The 22,859-nt window shown below is 42.0% G+C and overlaps 1 protein-coding gene and 1 pseudogene across 2 annotated transcripts in view; both read left to right on the top strand.

Annotated features, from left to right (window-relative positions):
• Window positions 1-21,841, top strand: part of PUS7 (pseudouridine synthase 7) — an 81,817-nt gene extending 59,976 nt beyond the window's left edge. Inside the window, exons 8-16 of one of the 2 annotated variants that reach the window (XM_066239782.1) lie at window positions 3,651-3,779; window positions 4,434-4,559; window positions 6,841-6,902; window positions 7,704-7,864; window positions 9,110-9,236; window positions 15,568-15,669; window positions 19,174-19,303; window positions 20,061-20,152; window positions 20,767-21,841. In XM_066239782.1, the coding sequence (XP_066095879.1) occupies window positions 3,651-3,779; window positions 4,434-4,559; window positions 6,841-6,902; window positions 7,704-7,864; window positions 9,110-9,236; window positions 15,568-15,669; window positions 19,174-19,303; window positions 20,061-20,152; window positions 20,767-20,903 (1,066 nt within the window). In that variant the 3' untranslated portion in view covers window positions 20,904-21,841. The remainder of the gene's footprint in view (window positions 1-3,650; window positions 3,780-4,433; window positions 4,560-6,840; window positions 6,903-7,703; window positions 7,865-9,109; window positions 9,237-15,567; window positions 15,670-19,173; window positions 19,304-20,060; window positions 20,153-20,766) is intronic. The other variant, XM_066239783.1, reaches the window with a different exon arrangement.
• LOC136310641 (52 kDa repressor of the inhibitor of the protein kinase pseudogene) lies at window positions 10,438-13,045 on the top strand (annotated as a pseudogene).
• Window positions 21,842-22,859: the final 1,018 nt, after the last annotated feature.

Genomic DNA, 22,859 nt, shown 5'->3' with positions numbered 1-22,859 from the left:
TGAGTATAAATGATAGTTTGCTGGCTAGAGTAATCTTGGTTGTAGATCCTTGCTTTTTAACACTTTGAATATTTCTTGCCAGTCCATTCTGGCCTGTAGTTTCTGTTGAGAAATCAGCTGATAGTCTTCTTGGAGCTCCCTTGTGGGTAACTGCTTTTCTCTTGCTGCTTTTAAGATTCTCTCTTTGTCTTTAACCTTTTGTATTTTAATTATGATGTGTGTTGCCGTGGACCTTATTGGGTTCTTTTTGTTTGGGACTCCATGCTTCCTGGACTTGTGTATCTAATTTTTTTTTTCCTGTCTAGGGAAGTTTTCTGTCATTTTTTCCAAATAGGTTTTCAGTTTCTTGCTCTCTTCTCTTTCTGGCACCCTCATGATGCAGATGTTCATGTGCTTGAAGTTGTCTCAGAGGCTCCTTACACTATCTTCATTTTTTTTTTTTTTCTGTTCTGCTGGGTGTTCTTTGCTTCCTGATATTCCAAATTACTGATTTGATTCTTGGCTTCATTTATTCTACTGTTGATTCCGTTACTATTCTTCATTTCAGTTAGGGTATCTTTCATTTCTTATTGGTCCTTTATTATGCTCTTAAGGTTCTCACTGAGTTTATTGAGCATCCTTATAGCCACTGTTTTGAATTCTGCATCTGGTAGATTGCTTGCCTCCATTTTATTTAGTTCTTTTTTTAGAGTTTCATTCTGTTCTTTCATTTGGGACATGTTTTTTTGTCTCGTACTTTTGGTAGCCTCCTGTGTTTGTTTCTGTGTATTAAGTAGAGCTGCTGTGTCTCCCAGGCTTGGTAGAGTGGCCTTCTGTAGTAGATGTACTGTAGGGACCTATGACACAGCCTCCCCAATTGTCCAACCTAGGCACTCAAGGTGTGCCTCCCCATGTGGTCTGTGTTCATCCTTCTCTTATAGTTGAGCCTCGATTGCTGTTGGCACGTCATTGGGAGGGACTTATGCCCATGGAAATCAGCTACAAGGACTGCTTGTGACCACCAACCTCTGGCCACCATGGAGGATCAGCTGTGCAGGGTGCCATTCCACAAAGCAAGACTTATATCAACAGGGCTCTGGTACCTGCTGAGTCCACCCCTTGAGTATATTGCTTGTGGAGTTGATTGGCTGGTGGTGCTCTGACATGGTCTGAAGCTGTCCACTGAGTGCAGTGACTCTGGGGCCTCCCAGGAGGTGCAGGCTAAGATCAGCCACCACCTGTGTTCTGCCCAGGGCCACCAGGCATGAGCTACAAAGTGATCTGCAGGTGGCTGCTACTTGTGCTGAGCGTAGAGGTGCCCAGGCAAGGCCAAGCTGCAGACAAAGGCCACCTGCTGCTGTTGCTGGGCCTGGTGCCACTCAGCGAGGGGCATGGAGCCTGCTAAGATCAGATGCTGCTTATTTGAGAAATTTTAGTTAAATCTAATGCATGAACTAAGACAGGCCATTTGTATGGAAAAGCCACTAGAAACAGGATGGGTAGGCCTGGAAGCTGGATGGGGCAGGGCTTCAGGGAATCACCAGGGCAGGGAAAACAATGTGACCCAGGTTGATAAAGACTCAGATATGGCACCTGCCTAATGACTCTGTTGCAGGAGGGCTTATCATAGGAACAGTGGCCTCTGTCAGCAATTCTGTCTGGCAAAAAGCTGCTCCTCCAGCTTTCACCTGATGCCAGACAATTCGGTTTCTCCCCATGTGTCTCTGGTGCCTTTCAAGCTGCTGCCCCAGCACTGGAGATCAGAGCGAGTCCAAGCAAGTCAGTGCATGGCCCCTTTAAGAGGAACTGCCTGGGACTTCAGCAGCCCTCCATCTCCCTTTCTCTGAATGCCCTCTGGTTTTTACAGCAAGAAGTTACAGGGACCTCTCTTCCTGGCATTGGAACCCTCGGCTGGGTGGCCTGATGTGGGGCTCAGACTCCTCTTTAGGGGACACCTCCCAACATAGATATCCTTCTTGATTTTCATCCACCACACATGGGTGTGGGACCAGCCAGTTCCACATCTCTACCCCTCCTACTAGTCTTGATGTAGCTTCAATTCCCTAGTTATAGAACTTCCATTCAGCCAGATTTCAGGTGGTTCTGAATGATTTTGTTTTATAGCTTAGTTGTTATTTTGATATGGTCATTGGAGGAGACAAGTACTGTGTGTTTTTGTTTTGTTTTTAACAGAGACAGAGAGAGAGTCAGACAGGGACAGACAGGAAGGGAGAGAGATGAGAAGCATCTGTTCTTGCAGTTCTTCGTTGTGGCCCCTTAGTTGTTCATTGTGCACATGTGTGATTGCTTTCTCATATGTGCTTTGACCAGGGGGCTACAGCAGAGCGAGTGACCCCTTGCTCAAGCCAGTGACCATGGGGTCATGTTTGTGATCACACACTCAAGCCAGCAACCCAGCACTCAAGCTGGTGAGCCTGCAATCAAGCCAATGAGCCCACATTCAAGCCGGCAACCTCCAGGTTTTGAACCTGTGTCCTCCAAGTCCCAGTTTGATGCTCTGTTCAGTACGCCACCACCTGATCAGGCGAGGCGAGTACTGTGTTTACTTTTGCTGCTGTCTTGACCAGAAGCCTGTTATACATTTTAAATGATAGCATCAAGGTACACGTTTGTGGAAGGATTCTGACTGTATATATAAAACACCTGTTTAAGAAAAACAAACATGAGGAAATTCAAAGTTAGATGTTAACAGATTTATTGTAGGTGATGAAACTATGAATTGTTTTCTTTGTAGTTTTGTATATTGTTCCAACAGTTCTGTAGTGAGATATTTCTCTGATAGACGAAAATATGTAACTATTTAAAAAAATTTGTATTGGCCTGACCAGGCGGTGGCGCAGTGGATAGAGCGCCAGACTAGGACGCAGAGGACACAGGTTCCAGACCCCGAGGTTGCCAGCTTGAGTGCGGGCTCATCTGGTTTGAGCAGGGCTTACGAGCTTGGGACCAAAGTCGCTGGCTTGAGCAAGGGGTTACTCGGTCTGCTGTAGCCCCACAGTCAAGGCACATATGAGACAAAGCAATCAATGAACAACTAAAGTACCAAAACAAAAAAAATTGATGCTTCTCATCTCTCTCTCTTCCTGTCTGCCTGTCTTTATTTATCCTTCTCTCTCTCTCTCAGTCTCTGTCAAAAAAAATTTTTTTTGTTGTTGAATTTATTGGGGTTACATCAGTTAACAAAATTATACAGGTTTCATGTGCATAATTCTACAATGTATCATCTGTATATTGCATTGTGTTCACCACCCCTGTCACATTATAACAAACTCTTTTTTAAATAATAATAATCTTAATAGTTACATGGGATTACTCTCTGCTGTTCTCCCCTTGCTCTCCCCCCCCCCCACAAAAAAAGTAGAAAATTCCACAGATATTACTCCATTACTCTTCAGTATCTAAACAACACGCAGCTTTACGAGCATGGCCCAGGGTCCAGGCTCCCCAGAGGACCAGGCGTCGTGCTGAAGGAACACTCCTGCAGGGAATGAAGAGGGCACCCGCCCCCAGCTGCAGCGCCTTTCTTTCCCGCCCTTACCGCTTGGCGTAGCCTTGTTGAAGCTACTGTTTTCTGTAGTGAGGTTACCAAGACTGATTCAGTCAAGCAAGATTGAATGATCCTCTCTGCTCTTCTGTATTATTTTTTTCAGAATAACTGCGCAAAGACTTGCCCACTTGAACAAATGCTTGATGAACTTTAAGCTAGGGAATTTCAGCTATCAGAAAAGCCCTCTGAAATTGGGAGAGCTTCAAGGGAATCACTTCACTGTTGTTCTCAGGTAAAGGACTGGGGGAAGACCAGGGAGGGTCTTGCTCGGTCACCTGAGTCTGTCCAGAACAGTTGTTAATTGGGTGAGTTGGTGCTAGCGGGCATGGCAGTGGGGAAGGCAGAATGGGGCCTCACAGGGCTGGAGAGCAAGCACTACTGGAGTTTCTGTGCTGACGCACCCAGCCCTCTAAAACTCAGCCGCCTTTGGAATGACACCGTCTCCTTAAATGTCTCTGTCTGTTAAATGACAGAGAGCCCATCATTCCACTTATGTGCGATACTTAGATGCGCAAGTCATAGACAGAAAGTAGAAGAGATGTTACCTGAGATGGGGGTATAGCAGGGGGTGGAGAGTTAGTGTTTAATGAGTGTGGAGCTTCAGTTTAGCAAGATGAAAAAGTTTGGAAGTGGATGCTGTTGAAGGTTACACAAGATTGCAGATATACTCAATACCACTGTATTGCATGCTTAAAAATGGCTCAAATGGTTTAATGTTATGTGTGTTTTACCACAATTACAAAAAAAAGAGAGAGAGATGTCAGAGTGATCAAGAGGTAGAAAAAAAGCTGCAAGGAACAAGGGTGAGGCATGGAAACAGTTATGATGTGCGTCCCTGCATGAGTTTGACTGTAAATTTTTCCTTGGATACTTTGGGCCTCTGTAGAAATATAACAGGAACTGATGACCAAGTACAGCAAGCCATGAACTCTCTCAAGGAGACTGGATTTATTAACTATTACGGAATGCAAAGATTTGGAACTACAGCTGTCCCCACATACCAAGTTGGAAGGTTTGTATTTAATTTCTTAACTCTCATGTAAAAGAGTCCCCATAAAAAGGAGTTCTCTCTCTTTTTCTCCCTCCTTCCCTTCCGCTCTTTCTTCCTCTTTCTCTCTAAATTCAGTCAATAAAAGAATGGCTGAAATTAAATACAATAAAAAAAAATGATACTAAACAGCACTTCATACAGTTTAATACACAAAATATCCCATATAGATGAACTTAAATGTGAAAAATGAAAAAATTAACTGGAAAAAGAGAAAAATTAATAGAAGGAGCATGACTCCAAAACAAAAAATGTTTCCTGAAAAAAATTTTCAGCCTGACCAGGTGGTGGTGCAGTGGATGGAGCGTGGGCCTGGGACATGGAAGACCCAGTTTCAAAATCCCAAGGTCGCCAGCTTGAGTGCAGGCTATGCAGCCTGAGTGCGGGCTCATCAGCTTGAGCACAGGGACTGGCTTGGGATCATGGACATTACCCTGTGGTTGCTGGCTTGAGCCCAAGGTCACTGGCTCAGCTGGAGGGCCCCCCCCCATCAAAGCACATATGAGAAAGCAGTCAATGAATAAATAACTAAGGTGCCACAAGGAAGAACTGATGCTTCTCATCTCTCTCCCTTCCTGTCTGTCTGTCTGTCCCTCTCTCTATCTCTGTGCCTCCTGCTAAAAAAAAAAATTTTTTTTCAGGTATGATACACAAAATGTAACTCTTTTATGGCAAAAGAGAGTATAATAAAAGTTAAAGGAAAGTTGCATGCACTTATAGATGCATCAAAAAAGCTTCGCAAAATATACTCTAACGTGTTAACTGTTTAATTTCTTAGAGGTTAGATAACTGATTACCTTCTTTCTTATGTAGTGTTTAAATTTAAGAAGCATGTATATTTTATAATTGAGAAAAATAGAGTTTTACATTTTCAGAAGAATAATACAGAAGGATAAATTGTATTTATTTTCTCTGTTTGACTTAAGCAGGACAGTTTTTAAAAACATGGGGAGAAAATTTTTTGAGGAGCTTCAAATAAGTTTGGTACCTGAAGACTTAACTTTTATTGATGTAGATAAATACCATGTATAACAACTAAAAGCATCACTGTAGTTTTTATACTTTTTTTGTATGTGTATTTTTCTGAAGTTGGAAACGGGGAGGCAGTCAGACAGACTCCCACATGCGCCGGATCGGGATCCACATGCGCCCGACCGGGATCCACCCAGCATGCCCACCAGGGGGGGATGCTCCGCCCATCTGGGACGTTGCTCTGTTGCAACCAGGGCCATTCCAGCACCTGAGGTAGAGGTCATAGAGCCATCCTCAGCGCCCACGCCAACTTTGCTCCAATGGAGCCTTGGCTGCCGGAGGGGAAGAGAGAGACAGAGAGGAAGGAGAGGGGGAGGGGTGGAGAAGCAGATGGGCGCTTCTCCTGTGTGCCCTGGCCGGGAATCGAACCCAGGACTCCTGCATGCCAGGCTGACGCTCTACCACTGAGCCAACCGGCCAGGGCCTTTATACTTTTTTAATAAAATGTATAGGCACATTTTATTAAATGTGGAATGATTAATGTTATGAATAAACATTGAGGTTTTTTTCTGTTTTTTGTTTTTTTTTAAATTTTTTCAGAGAGAGTCAGAGAGAGGGATAGATAGGGACAGACAGACAGGAACAGAGACAGATGAGAAGCATCAATCATCAGTTTTTTGTTGCGCCACCTTAGTTGTTCATTGATTGCTTTCTCATATGTGCCTTGACCACGGGCCTTCAGCAGACAGAGTGACCCCTTGCTCGAGCCAGCGACCTTGGGTCCAAGCTGTTGAGCTTTGCTCAAACCAGATGAGCCCGCGCTCAAGCTGGCGACCTTGGGGTCTCAAACCTGGGTCCTCCACATCCCAGTCTGATGCTCTATCCACTGCACCACTGCCTGGTCAGGTTCTCTGGTTTTTTTGATAACTAAAAATCCCCTGGTTTAAATTTATTATGTGTCTCTGGAGGCTTTAACTGAAAAAACAAAATACACACTCATGGAACAGCCCGGACCTCTGCTCTGATAGAACAGCTGAAGCGGTTTGGCTTGAGCAGTTGGCTTCACTACAAAGGGTGATGCTCAGTCGGGGCGGAGCAGGACCTTCTCTAGGTTTTTAAGTTTCTTTGGCATTTCCATTTGAAATCTATACATCTTAATTTTTCAGCTTGCTTTCAAGTTTAGCAAAATATATGAAGTTAATATGATTTGTTGACTCCACAGATTTGGACATTTCTTAATGTGAAATTTACTAAATTAAATGCTTAATTTTAGAGCTATACTACAAAACTCCTGGGCCGAAGTCATGGATTTAATATTGAAACCCCGTTCTGGAGGTGAGAATAAAATTCTTGTCATGGCTAGGTATTCATGGAATTACTATAAGTAAAAGTATGTGTGAAAACTCAGGTAGCTATTAAAGAATTTGTTATAATTGTTTTTCAGTAAAATATATTGTATAGTTATTTTTCATAAGTTTATATATATATATGTTTGAGATGTCTAATTTATATCCTATTTTCAGCTCTTGAGCTCATCTAATTATTTCATAAATGAATGCACTTATTTTCTTTCCTCCGTGCACAACTAAGTCTCTGAGCACATAGGAATCCAGACATATCTCACTTGTGACTTTTAAAAGTATGGTGTAATAGAATATAAAAACTTGGCAGAAACATGTTAAAGGTCTTTAGTTTGAAGAATTCACTAAAATTTTCTGGAAAATATTTCTAAAATTGTGCCATATGAGAAGAGATTTAAGGACTACTCTACACTTTTAGTAATTATTCATTTGCAAATTTAAAATACTTAAAATTATCTAATTTTCAGGGAAGTAACCAATTAAATTCGACAATAAGGTAGAAAAAGAGAAGGGGAAAGGACTTACCAGGGAGGAGGTGTGTTGAATTATCTGTGTAATGAACAGTAACTGTCTTTAAGTCCTGGGGGGATGACAAAGCCATCCAGTTCTGTAAACTTCCTACATTTCTCATCTTTTACTTTCTGATGGTTGTTCTCAGGTTTGCAGAAGCTTTAACAAATAGCATAGTCTAATTTGTGTTCTCTGTGAAGCATTTTAAGTTATGCAAATCTGCCTGTTGGACAGTTGTTTAATCACAGCTTTTCTTCCCCTTCAGCCGAAAAAGGGTACTTGGTTAAATGCAGGGAAGAATGGGCGAAGACCAAAAACCCAGCCGCTGCCCTCAGAAAACTACCTGTCAAAAGGTGTGTGGAAGGGCAGCTGCTTCGAGGACTTTCAAAATATGGAATGAAGAATATAGTCTCTGCATTTGGCATAGTGAGTGTGATTTGTAAAGTCAGGAAATGACTCAAGTTGGCTTAGTGCTTTGTAAATTTGCAAGAGCAGAAGGTAAATAAGAGTCCTTTGATGAACTCTGAGAGATGTATTACCTCCAGACAAGTGCTTCTTATTCAGACCCTGAATGGTCACAGGGGCAGGTGCCGGCATCATAATTAACATTGAGGGCATGAGAAAAGTAATGATATAGAAAATATTATCTATGGGGAAATTTAATTTATTTATTTTGGTATTTTCTTGAAGTGAGAAGCAGGAAGGCAGAGAGACAGGCTCCCACATGCGCCCAACTGGGATCCACCTGGCAGCCCACCAGGGGGTGATGCTCTGCCCATCTGGGACATTGCTTTATTGCAACTGGAGCCATTCTAGCACCTGAGGCAGAGGCCATGGCGCCATCTGCAGTGCCCAGGAAGAGGAAGACAGAGAGGAAGGAGAGGGGGAGGGGTGGAGAAGCAGATGGGCGCTTCTGTATGCCCTGGCTGATAATCGAACCTGGGACTTCAACAGTCCGGGCCAATGCTCTATCACTGAGCCAACCAGCCAGGGCCAGAAATTTACTTTAAATTGTCTTGCTGTTTGAGAAACTCAGAATCTATCATTGAGTTCATTTCTTAGTCCTTCTCCAGCATCAGAACTGTAACCTGCCTTAGTAAGAAAGAGGGTTTCACAGTGAGCAGTCTAAGTGACTGCATTTTGGTTAAATTTCTTTATGTACAAATTGGTACCCAGTCTTGTGTGGCCTACACTAGTATTTGGATAGCTATAATGCAGAATAAAGTTTAACTCACAAAAAAATAAAGTTTAACTCTTAAAGTCTTACTCTTCCCTGGGAGGTACCCAGAAAAGTGGAATTCTTCATGAGATTAGTTGTTAGTTGAGTTGTTTAGGTTTTTTCCTTACATAAAGTTATGGGAGAGAAAGCACTGTGAGCTCTATGATTGATGTGTAAATCCCTTGGACTTGAGGTCTGTGTCTTTGAGGGTATAAATTCTGTATTGTTTGCTTTGTCTGCATGAGTGTTTGTGCTGTGGAGACACTCGGCACAGCCGGGGCTGCAGCGCATTGTGAATGCCCTCAGCGGGAGGGTTCTGCCTCTAGCATTGGTTGCTACATATTGGAGATTTAAGATATGAGTCTAACACTAGGGTCACCGCTCAAGTGATATGCCTTGGAAAGTACCTTCTTTTAATATTTAGAACGTATATATTTTTTTCTTTCCTTCAGATACCTAGAAATAATCGTTTGATGTATATTCATAGCTATCAGAGCTATGTGTGGAATAACATGGTAAGCAAGAGAATAGAAGAGTACGGACTGAAACCTGTTCCAGGGGACCTGGTTCTCAAAGGAGGTAAAAGGGTGGTATCATTCACTCAAACGAGGGTCCAGATATTTGATACCAGAGCTTCAAATCCAGCCTACTACTATCTAGTTAAGAGGGAGATGTCTGGGAAGTTTGAAATGGAAGGGCATTGTAAGCTCAGACTGGCTAGTTTGGATCTGTATCTTTAATGAAAAATATACCTCTGCTTGAAGTAAGTGCCTGACTTCTCATTTTTCTCAGCTGGAATAAGAATTGTTATAAATGTTACCTAAAATCCCTTTCCAAGTTAATCTGGTCTAGCAGATACTCTGAATTTTTGGATGGAGTTCAGCCTCTGGGCTATTGTTGACCAGATTTAAGCAGTTTCTTTTCTTTTTTTTTCTTTTTTCTCTTTCTTTTTTTTTTACAGGGATTTACAGGGACAGAGAGAGGAATAGATAGGGACGGACAGACAGACAGGAATGGAGAGAGATGGGAAGCATCAATCATCAGTTTTTCGTTGCGACACCTTAGCTGTTCATTGATTGCTTTCTCATATGTGCCTTGACCGCGGGCCTTCAGCAGCCCAAGTAACCCCTTGCTCGAGCCAGCAACCTTGGGTCCAAGCTGGTGAGCTTTTGCTCAAACCAGATGAGTCCGCACTCAAGCTGGCGACCTCGGGGTCTCGAACCTGGGTCCTTCTGCATCCAGTCCAATGCTCTATCCACTGTGCCACCGCCTGGTCAGGCTTAAGCAGTTTCTTAACTCCAGACTGAAGTTCACTTTACATGTGGGCCATGATCTGATGGACATTTAGGACACACTCGGAGCCCAAGTGGTGCTCAGACACCCAGGCGATGCCATCTGCTGTTGAGCCGTCACTGCCTGTGCTGAGCCTCCTTGTGCCGAGCCCTTCTCCTGCCTCTTCTAGGTTATAACTCACAGTATTACTGCCAAGTGTTCTCTCCATTTTTCACGTGAGGTCCAGTCACTTTCATAGAGATCCACAGGTTGTTAAAAAAAGAAAAGGTTGACATTCGGTACCAAGTCTGTCTCTTCCCAAAGCTCGTGTTCTGGCATAGCCGGCTGCCCTCTACTATCTGAGACAGCCTGCTCACCTGCAGGCATGCCTGATGACTCCAGTAAGTTATTTGTTTCCTGATTTAATACTTTTTACCCTTGTGTGCCTGCCCTGCCACGCCGGCCCTGATGGGTGGGCTGCACTGGGTGGGGTGGCGGGCAGCTGATTATGATGAACTTCTGCCCTGCCAGCTGCATGCAGAAGGGCACCCAGCTGGACCTGGCCTTCTTCAGGTTCCCACAGATTCTGGCCAGATGCCAGAAGTGGGTGGAAATTGTAGGAGAGCTTAGAATATAAAATACCTGGTCAACTAAGTAAACGTTGATTATATGCCAAACACTTTGAGACCTCAACGATCTGTAGCACTAGTCCGTATAGGACAGTTCTTGGAAATAATGCAGTACCAACAAATTTGATCTTATTAGTCATTTGAACAATACATGTTGTAGACACAGAAAACAAATAATAGAATTGTTGATGAAACTTCTGAACAGGAACAAAAACATAAACAACAACAATACTCAGAATCCCAGTGCAGAAGAAGGGAGTGAGGATCAGGATGGAGACATTTTACCTTTAACCCTAGAAGAGAAGGAAAACAAAGAGTACTTAAAATCATTATTCAAAATTTTGGTTCTTATGGGAAAATAAAACATACCTCTGGATGGACATGAAGCTGATGAAATCCCAGAAGAAGGTGTCACTCCTGGTAAGTCTCAGGCACTGCTGGAGTACTAGATAAATTCTGGTGACAAGGTGCTGAGAAAGCACTTTGAGACAGCAGCATCAGCACATGGCTGCATTAAAAACCCAGCAGAAACAGATACAGAGATTCATGAGAGCTGCTTTCAGGAAGAGACCCCCAGGGAAGTGAGGGACTCTCACTTCTGTCTGATTATCACTGACGACGCAGTGGACAGAGCAGGGAAAGACCTCCTGCCTGTTGGGGCAGTTTGCTGTTGAATCTCATAACCTGCGCGGAATTTGCGGGCGTCCTTCCTAACGAAACTGAGGCTGACATTTTGGCTGTGAAATGGCACACTGCAATACCTGAGAAGTGGGGGTTAAACACGGAGCATCATCACGGCCAGGCTTACGTGCGTCCAGTGGATTTTCTTCCAGAATGAAACTTGTTGCTTCTAGGCTTTTAGAGAAACATTCCCAAGCTGTCTACACTCTCTGCTCTGCTTGTGCCTTAAATACGATGTTGGCAAAATCGGGTGCTGTTACAGGAGCGTCTGTCACATTAGGAACAATCGAAGACATTTGTTTTTTCCCCATTGATCACCACAACTGCTTTTAGAGTTTAACAATGTAATTTCTCTCCTCTCAGAACAGTGAGAAAGGTAATGAACTAAAGGAAATTTGCACTTCTTAGTGGACAGATAGGCATGATACTTTTGAAATTTTAGTGGACCTCCTACAAGCACTTGTTTTATGTTTAGATGGTATGATGACACAAATATGAAAAGGAATAACTGTATAGTGGACTGAGCATTTGTACTCCACCTGCAGTAACGGGCTTTGATTTCACCATTACCATTGTCATTATTTAAAATGTGCCATCTTACAAGAGCCTTTGGGATCATCTCCGAAGACAAACCTCTGATATCTTCCAGCTACTAGCTTGACTGCAGTGCTGCATTCACTAAATAAAGTGATGGGAAATATTGAAGTTTATCCTGAGTTTTGGTTTGAGGAAGATACCAATTTGGCAATTAAATTTGCCTTTCAGATGAAGCTCCCTGGGAAGCAGCAGAGCTCAGCAAAGGCACCTGGAAGCTCAGCTGGCCTCTGAGAGTTACTGCAAAGAAGCTCTGAGTGTTCCAACAGTGCAGCTCATTATCCAGCAGCCAAAGATACATTCTCAGAATAGCACCTCAGGGTTCTTAAATGCTGATCTCTGGTACACCTGTCAGGACAGCTCAAATTAAGCACATCAGAGGAGCAGCGTGCTGGCATGGACAGAAGTGACTCACCCGATCCTAATGCACTCTCAGCTGAGCTGCATTGTTGGGAGAACCAAGTGGAATCACAGAGGGAAAGAGGCAGGGCTTCCAGCCACCATTATGAAGCCCTCCACCTGCCAGGCAGCAGTTTTTCCAGTGCTCATGCATTGCCGAAGGGCCTGGGTATTCTTCTTGAGATGAAGGTTAAGAATACACGCTGTGAAAATGGGCTGGAGCCCCTCAGAGCACACCTGGGGAACATTCGACAGATCAGAAGTCAAGAAGCTTAGCTTTGCTTAACATAAATTTTAATATAAAACATGATTTGGGGCCCTGGCCGGTTGGCTCAGTGGTAGAGCGTCGGCCTGGCGTGCAGAAGTCCCGGGTTCAATTCCCAGCCAGGGCACACAGGAGAAGCGCCCATCTGCTTCTCCACCCTTCCCCCTCTCCTTCCTCTCTCTCTCTTCCCCTCCCGCAGCCGAGGCTCCATTGGAGCAAATATAGCCTGGGCGCTGGGGATGGCTTCTTGGCCTCTGCCCCAGGCGCTAGAGTGGCTCTGGTCGGCAACAGAGTGATGCCCCGGAGGGGCAGAGCATCGCCCCCTGGTGGGCGTGCTGGGTGGATCCCGGTCAGGCGCATGTGGGAGTCTGTCAGACTGTCTCTCCCCGTTTCCAGCTTCGGAAAAATACAAAAAACAAACAAACAAACATGATTTGGATTTAATGGTGGATACATAAATCAGACTTTGTACAACTAAGTCAGAGATTCCCAGAAACCATCAAAAATACCTGAGAGACTTTTTAAAAGAGGCTTTCTCTTATATTTGATATTGAAAAAAATCTAAAAATTTTGAAAACATCTTATAGAAAAGCTAAACGGAGTTTGCAGGCCACTTAATCACTGAATATCTTGAGTACATTAGCCATTGATTACCTACCTGTTTAAATGGCCCCTGTTTGAAGCTCATGCTTTGGAGAACAACTACTCTCAGAAAACAGCATGGAAAGGGCCACATCACACATCTGTGTGCTCTCTGCCGACGCACTTTGGAATTGTTTTAGTTAAGTCATTATGGACATAACATTTATTAGTCTGAGGATCCAGCTGTCAGGTGTTGAGTTATCAGTTCTTCAAAGAAATAACTTTTGAGAAGGTATGGGAGAAAGGCATGCAGTTTATAAAATCTTACAATGAAGCTCACAACTAACCCTTGAGTAGCAGGAGTCTTAGGTGTGCAAATAAAAATCTATAATGGACGGTGAAGGGAATTACAGTGAAAGAAGCATGTGAGCTTGCCAAATGAGGATTTTACTGCAGATTTTGTCTTCATTCTGTGATCTTAAAGGGACAAGTCACATTAAAGATTGACTGGAAGAACCTGCCATTGTTGTTCCACATCTGGTGGTGGTTGTTTGCATTGCTTTGTTGAGCCTGTAATGTGCGTAAGCTTTTTAGCAGCAGATATATGTCGAACACTTCTTTAAATGGTCAAGACAGGATCAGAGGCCATGGACACTGACTGCTAATTTGTCTGTTTTATGCATTGTTTTTTTCTGTGACCATATCTACTTCCTCATCTTGATTTATAAGCAAAACCTGGAAATCCTACAAAAATGTATTTTCTGGTTTTGGCCTGACCTGTGGTGGCACAGTGCATAGAGCGGCGACCTGGAACACTGAGGTCGCCAGTTGGAAACCCTGGGCTTGCCGGGTCAATGCTTCCCCCCCACACACACACCTGCTCCCCTCTCTAAAAATCAACAAATAAAATCTTTTAATAGTCAATTTTGTATAGTTTACTTCAACATAAACAAAATGTGAATATAGAATAGCACCTCAGGGTCCTTAAATGCTGATCTCTGGTACACCAGTCATTTGTTTCTTTTTAAAAATTTTATTGATTTTAGAGAGAAGAAGGGAGAGAAAAACAGGAACATCATTCTGTTTCTGTGTGTGCCCTGTCTAGGGATCAAACCAGCAGCCTCTGCACTTCAGGAACGTGCTCTTACCAGCCGAGCTGTCCATCCAGGGCTAAAATATATGTTACTTTGCCCAACATTGATCATTTCCAGTGTATTTTACCTTATTTTATTTATTTGTGTGTTTATTTGTTTATATTAGCGAGAAAGAGACAGGAAGGGAGAGAGATGAGAAGCATCAACTTGTTGCAGCACTTTAGTTGTTCTTTGATTACTTTCTCCTCTGTGCCTTGACTGGGGGGTTCCAGCTGAGCCAGTGATCCCTTGCTCAAGCCAGCAACCTTTTTTTTTTGTGGCTCAAGCCAGTGACTGTAGGGTCATGTCTGTGATCCCAGGCTCATGTCTATGATCCCATGCTCCAGCCAGCAAGCTCCTGTACTCAAGCTGGTGAGCCCGTGCTCGAACGAGCGACCTTGAAGTTTCATACCTGAGTCCCCAGCATCCAGATTGACCCTCTATTCACTGCACCACTGCCTGGTCAGGCTTTTTTTGTGTGTTTTTTTTTATAATATATATACTTTTTAAAAAGATTTTATTTATTGATTTTGGAGAGAGGAGAGAGAGCTAGAAGGAGAGGGGAAGAGTGGGAAGCATCAACTTGTAGTAGTTTCTTCTCGTATGTGCCTTGACCAGGTGAGCCCAGGGTTTCAAACTGGCGACCTCAGCGATCCAGGTCAATGCTTTATCTGCTACGCCACCACAGATCCAGTACATCCAATGTATTTTAATGCCCTGTGAGCTGCCATATTTTATCCTCCACAGACTTTTTGTTTGTTTGTTCTTTTAGCAAAATTTATTAATTTGTTTTTTAAATTTTTGGTCTTTTAGCAAAAATTAATTTGTGATAGCTTTTCAAATATTTTGTAGTGTTGTTTAATAAGGATAAGGAGCTGATTGTTAAAAGCAAAGATTTTCAAAAAAATAGGTCCTAGTGCAGGCCCTGGCCAGGTAGCTTGGTTGCTTGGAGCGTCATCACTCTATGACGAGGTCGTAGGTTCAACCCTGGTCATGGCACCTATGAAAATTAACCAATGAATGTGTGAAAAAGTGAAACAACAAATCAGTGTTTTTCTCCGCCATCTCCCCACTTCTCTCTCTCTACAATCAAGAAATAATTCTTTTTTTTAAATGAGAATGTGGCTGAGAAATAAGTTTTAACTTTTAGTTTTTCTAAGTCTATGATTTTTATGTCTTGGGTAGAGTGGAAAAGAGAACGGTATGTATTCCATATTCCACCTGAACTTCTTTCAGCTTCATCAGCCACAGGTTGGCCCACCTTGTACTCCTTGCTTAGATGTGTGTCATTTTAGAAGATGGAGTTCATGAAAATATTGCCTGTTTTCTTAATTTATTCATTTCTGAATTTGTAGCCACAGCCATCTATATTGAGGAAGAAGATGTTAATAATTATTCCATCCATGATGTGGTAATGCCCTTGCCTGGTTTTGATGTTATCTACCCAAAGCATAAAAGTAAGTTCCCTGTATGGGGAAATAAAATAAAGTCTAACATAATGAAGCCACTGACAGCCAAGGATAAAGAAAGGGGGGGGATCAGTATTTTAAATATAATTTTAAAAGTTTACTATCCATCAAATTTGAAAAATACTTAGGTTTCAAACACATGAAAACTGTTTATTTGTTCAAGTGTCCCAGAAAGGGATACATTCAGATGGATGATTTTTTTATTTTTTTTTTTACAGAGACAGAGAGAGAGGGACAGGTAGGGACAGACAGGCAGGAACAAAGAGAGATGAGAAGCATCAATCATCAGTTTTTCGTTGTGACACCTTAGTTGTCATTGATTGCTTTCTTATATGTGCCTTGACTGTGGGCCTTCAGCAGTCCGAGTAACCACTTGCTCAAGCCAGCGACCTTGAGTCCAAGCTGTTGAGCTTTGCTCAAACCAGATGAGCCCGCACTCAAACTGGCAACCTCAGAGTCTCAAACCTGGGTCCTCCGCATCCCAGTTCGACACTCTATCCACTGCGCCACTGCCTGGTCAGGCCAGATGGATGATTTAAGTTAAGAAACAAGTTGGTAGTGATGGTCATGGTATTGTTATTTGTTATTAGTGTTGTTACTATTGGCATTATTTAAATACTGAAATTCACTAGTTCTTTCTGAGGATAGAAGGAATTTAGAAAGAGTCATTGAGAAAGTGAATGGATAATTCTACTTGAACTCTACTTTTTTTTAACCTTTATTTTTTTTAACCATCTAAGTACTATCTGCTCATTGTGTTTTAAAAGTCAACAAGCACAGAGTTTATAAAGTATAAAGTTAGAATTATTTCCCATTGCCCAGAGCCTATTAAAAATTACTTATGTGCCCTGGCCATGTGGCTCAATGGATAAAGCGTTCTCTGCCATGCTGAGGACGCAGGTTTGATCCCTGTTCAGGGCACATACAAGAAGCAACTAACAAATGCACAACTAACTGCAACAACCAAGTGAAATGAGTTGATACTTCTCTCTCTCCCTTTTCCTCTCCTTCCTTTTCTTTTCTCTCTCTCTCACTCTCAAATTGATGATTTTTTCTTCACAAGAGAGAAAGACAGGAAGGGAGAGAGATGAGAAGAATCAACTCGTAGTTGCAGCACCTTAGTTGTTCCTTGATTGCTTCTCATATTGGCCTTGACCGCAGGGCAGAGGAGGGGCTTCAGCTGAGCCAGTGACCCCTTGCTCAAGCCAGCAACCTTTGGGTCCAAGCCAGCAACGCTAGGAATCAGTTATTTGAAGATCAAGCCAGCGACCCCATGTGCAAACTGGTGACCTCGGGGTTTCAAACCTGGGTCCTCAGGGTTCCAGGTTGATGTTCTCTCCACTGCCTGGTCAGGTAAATTTAAAAAGAATTTTTTTAAATGAAAGACTTCTGTTACTTTCATGATTACCATTGGTTCAAGGTTGGGGGGAGATTGGAACTTTTATTTTTCTCAAGGATTAAGAAATTTTAAAAAAGAAAATAGTTCTGAGCCTGGGACCAACTTTGTGGAACTGACCCTGGAAGTTGACTCCTAGCCAAGGCTGGGCTTTGGGAGGTGTTTTCCTGTTAAAACATCTTTTCTCTAAAGAGGTCAGAATTATTTTACTTATCAATGTTATATTCCTTGAAATATGAATAATGAAATAATTAGGATTAACACCTCTAGTAATGTAAATACTTGTGAAAGAATTAAATGGTAATCTGCCACTTACAAGTTGATTAACTTCATCGAGTTTCTATGCTCCTGATACTTATATGAGGTTGACATAACACTTACGTGAGGTTTAGCCTGACCAGATAGCTCAGTTGGTTGGGGTGTTGTTCCAGAGTATGAAGGTTGCTGGTTTGATTCCCTGGTCAGGGCACATAGAGGAGCAGCTTGATGCTCTTGCCCCCCCCCCCCCCCCCCCCGCCTCTCTCTTCAAGAAAGAAAAAAATACTTGTGTGAGGTTGACATTGCTGAGGGGAAAGGAGAGAAGAAGAGGGAGAGTGCATAGGAGAGGTCGGTTAGGGAGGGACATGGTCTGCTTGGGGGTCCAGGGTTGGTGGCACAGTGAGGAATTGAGGAAACCAGTACCAAGGCCCAACATGAAGGAAGGCGGCAAGATGCTTAGAGCCACGATTGCCTTCTTTTCAAGAAAGAAAAAAGAAAATTATTTTTTCTTGTACCTCTCAGGATCAGATACTTGGACTGGTAGCAAATAAAACATAAATTCAGCTCAGCCTCTGACAGAGCCATTTATGAACATGTGGCCAAGCCATGGGCTCATAGACTGGACAGGTGGTGGTCTAGGCCTGAGGAGTCATAACATGACACTTGTGTGAGCAGCGAAGTGGCACCAGAATGCTACCAGCAACTGGACCTCAGTTTAACAACCTCAGTACTTGAGTTTTGGCTAAGGAGGAATTCAGGGCTGAGATTCAATACAAGCAAAAGTTTATTTAGAGAGTCACAGAGGGCCTGACCTGTGCTGGCGCAGTGGATAGAGCGTTGACCTGGAATGCTGAGATTGCCAGTTTGAACCCAGGACTTCTGCACTCCGGACCAATGCTCTGTCTACTAAACCAACTGGACAGGGCTAGTACCTAATATTTTTTATGAATAACTTGAATAAAGAAATCTGCTTTATTCATATTTGTAAATAATGTAACCCAAAATAGTTTAAATCAATTGTTTTAAAAGAAAGTATTTAGAAAGAACTACAGAGGTCATTTAATAGGTTTAAATGTAAATTTTCACATTTATGATCAAATATCAAATCAAATGTATAGATAGAAAAAGCTCAGTTTAATAGTAGTCTACATAAAAAGTATCTGGAGCTATATAAAAAGTATCTACTGAACATAAGCCTGTCACCCTGAGGCAGATAGGAAGATTTGATGGGAAATGGCAGAAGAGGGCCAGTCGAGGGAACCACTGGTCTAGAGAAGACACGGCTCTCCCTACTGTTCAAAGCGGCCAACAGAAGTTACAGGAAGACAGATTGCAACCTGAAACAGGAAGACTTTCTAATTGTGTAGCATCCTGTAAATGGCACCGCGCAAGCACAGGCTGGAGAACTGTCTCTTAGGAAAAGAGTCACCAGGAGCCAGATTGTTTTCCAGGTCTCTTATTTTTATACATTTATTTATAACTACCTGCTGCCAGAAATATTTGGAGGCTTCTGTATATAGTCTCTTTCATCTCTGAGCACATATAAATTGTAGTGTGGTAACTTCTGAAGCAGTGGCCTTTGGTACTGAGGTTGGGAACCTTACACCCCAGATACTGTGGCTGGTTGCAAAGATAACTTACAAGTTGGCCTAAACCTAAGCTGGAGACACCCAGTCCTAGGTAGTAAGTCACTGAGTTTTTATTCCAGACAATAAACTGGATTATAAGTTAGCATGACCAATTTTGTTAGGGTGCTCCAATTTACTCTCTTTGTAGTCTAGTTCACGGTAGCTTGCTGACATGTTACATTCCAACTAATGTTTTATATTTTATGTTAGTTAGTGAAGCCTACAGGAAAATGCTGACAGCAGACAGTCTTGATATTGACAACATGAGACACAGAATTCGAGATTATTCCTTATCAGGGGCCTACCGAAAGATCATTATTCGTCCTCAGAACGTCAGCTGGTGAGTAATAATCCAGAATAAATAGAACTGAATTTTTACGTGAGATTTTAAGCACCACATATATATTTTTCAATGCTTACAACCTGGTGTATAAGTGGTGATAGTTCTTAATACCAGTATTATTACTGCTACTTTTGGTCTGATTTTTCTCCCTATTATAAATTTTACATTGATGCTATTATAATTCGATAAAGAATTAAAAGGTGAAGCCAAAAATAAATAAATAAATAAATAAATAAATAAATAAATAAATAAATGCAAACATATAGTGAGAGTGGCTTAGTTTATATTTTATTGACAATAACTTACTGAACAAATGTTCAGAGAACTTATTCCCTATGAAAGAATTTTTAGACCTGTGGTGGCACAGTGGATAAAGCATCAGCCTAGAACACTGAGTCTCCAGTTTGAAACCCCAGGCTTGCCTGGTCAAGGGCACATATGGGAGTTGATGCTTCCTCTCTCTGTCCTCTCTCTAAAATGAATAAATAAAATCTAAAAATGATTTTTTAAAAATTTATCCTAGGGAAACATTTTCTATGTTTTACATAGGCTGCTGTCATCTGTCACCTTAATATATAATAATACAAAGACAGTATTTATAGAAAAGTCTGGCCCTGTTCTGTTAGTAAATAGATCTATTATTATTGTCTACAACAGACCTATGTGTTTTCCTTGCTAAACAAATGATGATGAGCAACTTAGTACCTTTTATAGAAGTTCACATTTACACTTTTTTTCTTAATCTGTTTTAAAGGGAAGTTGTTGCATATGATGATCCTAAAATCCCGCTCTTAAACACAGATGTGGACAACCTAGAAGGGAAACCACCCCCTGTTTTTGCTTTTGGTAAGTTTACTCAGCCATCAGATTCGTGTCAACTTTGAAATATTTCTCATACAAAAAAAACCAAAACTCATAATCACCACCACTTCCCATGCACTTTGTAATTTCTGTTTTATGATCTCAGTTTCATGATTATTACAGAAGGATAGTGATTAAAACAGTAAATCCTGCTGAAATGAATGACATTTATAGAAGATTTTGATTTTAGGTGATTGAATATTTCCTCCCCACCCCCATAGAGAGTTAACAAAGATGACCGAAAATATAGGAGAGGAATCTAAAACATTAAACTTACATTGTTATTTTCAGTCTTGCTGCCATTCCTTTGTCTGTCTTCACCCTGTGCTCTGTTTTTCTTCTTAATTTTACATACATTTCTCTCCTGTGCTATTCTGTCATCTCTCCTTTTTATGACGGTTCCAGGTAGAATTAACATGGACAGTCAGCTGGGACAGACGCTCCCAGATCTCTTACTGTCATGGCTCATCTCCGAGACCCCTGGGAAGAAGTCTGAGGAAAGAGCACAGTTCTTTTGTTTGTATTGAGATTGTATGACTTGCCCCAATCAGTCTGCAGCTGCCTTTCCCCTGACTGTTCCCTTCTCTCTTCCCTGGCAGAAGGCAAATACAGAGCTCTGAAGATGGATTTTTCTCTTCCTCCTTCTACCTATGCTACCATGGCCATTCGCGAAGTGCTAAAAATGGACACCAGCATCAAGAACCAGACCCAGCTGAATACCACCTGGCTGCGCTGAGCCCTTCGTCCCCAGATTAAAAAATACAGACATGTATTTGCTGGCTTTCTGTTCATCTTTCTCTTAGCACAGACCCATAGTGGATTTTGGATCTTTGTAGTAAGAGATTATTTGTATTTTTTCAAGTTTTTATTAGCTTAAATTTGCAGTATTTGTACCCATATACAAATTCTGAGGATCCTAATTTTAGTTCAGAGAATGTAAATTTGGTCACATATTTTACGTGCTTAAATCATCAAAATGTCAGCTTTACTCGCTTTATAATTAAAAAGAACTTTGATTTAAAGTAGCTGTTTTAGGTTTTGCTACATTCTTGAAGAACAAGTTTTAACATCTGTGAAAGGAGTACACAATAATGCATTAAGAGAAAATGCAACAAAACAGATCTTGAAAATGGATAAATAATTAGATTACCCCAGACCTATGAATATATGTAGTACTCATGCTTATTTAAATGATGATAAAACATCTATGGATTTATGAACACAAAAGTGATTGTCATTATATAGTTTATATATCAGGTTCAGTTAATTGTTTATAAATTTTTTAGTTGCAATGCCTTTTGCAATTATATTATTGTCTTGCTGGAGAGTTGCATTGATAGGGCCTTTTTTCTTGATGTAAACATTTGCAGCTGTTTTTATTAGTTGAGGTCTATTTTTAACTCTAGGTGCCTTTTATGTATAGAACTCTTTCCACTGGACTGGTATTTGCCCAAAATAACTATGGCAGAGAAGAAAACTTTAAAAATTTACAAGGGCTCCTTTTAGCAGCATAACCTTTGTCACCAAAGGCTTAGGTATTCCATTTCTGGCATTGCATAAAACCCTTGTCCTGTGTGAAAGCATAAATATGCCTCCCCAAGGTCTGATATGATTGTACCAAGTTTTATTTTCTATCATTTCTAGAACCAAAATAATAAATATTTTTTAAAACTCCTTTCTACTGGTTATATTAATAAATCAAATAAATATCTAGAACTGAGTGCAAATGAGAATGTTGACCTTGACTGAAGACAAGGAACTCATAAGGGATCCTCAGAAATGGTGCTTACACAAAGGTGTGTCCTGATTGGGCAGGAGATGTCATTAGAATAATATTATAGGGCCCTGGTAGGTTGGCTCAGCGGTAGAGTTTCAGCCCTGGCATGTGAATGTCCTGGGTTCGATTCCTGGTCAAGGCACATGGGAGAAGTGCCCATCTGCTTCTCCACTCCTCCTATCACTTCTTTCTCTCTCTCTCTGTCTCTTTTTCCCTCCCACAGTCATAGCTCAATTGGAGCGAGTTGGCCCTAAGCACTGAGGATGGCTCTATGGCCTCTACCTCAGGTGCTAAGAAGAGGTTGGTTGCTTAGCAACAGAGAAATGCCCCAGATGGGTAGAGCATCACCCCCTAGTGGGCTTGCCAGATGGATCCTGGGGGGGGGGGGCATGTGGGAATCTGACTCTGCCTCCCTTCCTCTCACTGAATAGAAAAATTAAAAAAAAAAGAATGATATAGGCCTGACTGTCTGGTGCAGTACAAAGAACATTGGCCTAGAATGCAGAGGATGCAGGTTTGAAACCCCAAGGTCGCTGGCTTGAGGCTTTTGCAGCCTGAGTGCAGGCTCACCAGCTTGAACGTGGGGTCACCGGCTTGAGCGTGGGATCAGAGACATGATCCCATGGTCACTGGCTTAAGCCCAAGGTCACTGGCTTGAGCAAGGGGTCACTGGCTTGGCTGGCGCTCCCCGGTCAAGGAACATATGAGAAAGCAATCAATGAACAACTAAGGTGCCTCAAGGAAGCATTACTGCTTCTCTTCTCTCTCCCTTCCTGTCTATCTCTTCCTGTCTGTCTCTTCCCTCAAAATGAGTAAGTAAATATATAAATACAAATTGAAATGATTCATATTGAATTTATGTTGTAGAGGAGGGAGGCTTTCAAGTTCCATCATTAAGGGCCCCCAGTAGGTGGA

Source organism: Saccopteryx bilineata, chromosome 7 (genome assembly GCF_036850765.1).
Source record: "Saccopteryx bilineata isolate mSacBil1 chromosome 7, mSacBil1_pri_phased_curated, whole genome shotgun sequence".
Lineage (NCBI taxonomy): Eukaryota > Metazoa > Chordata > Mammalia > Chiroptera > Emballonuridae > Saccopteryx > Saccopteryx bilineata.
This window is presented reverse-complemented; position numbering and strand designations above follow the sequence as displayed.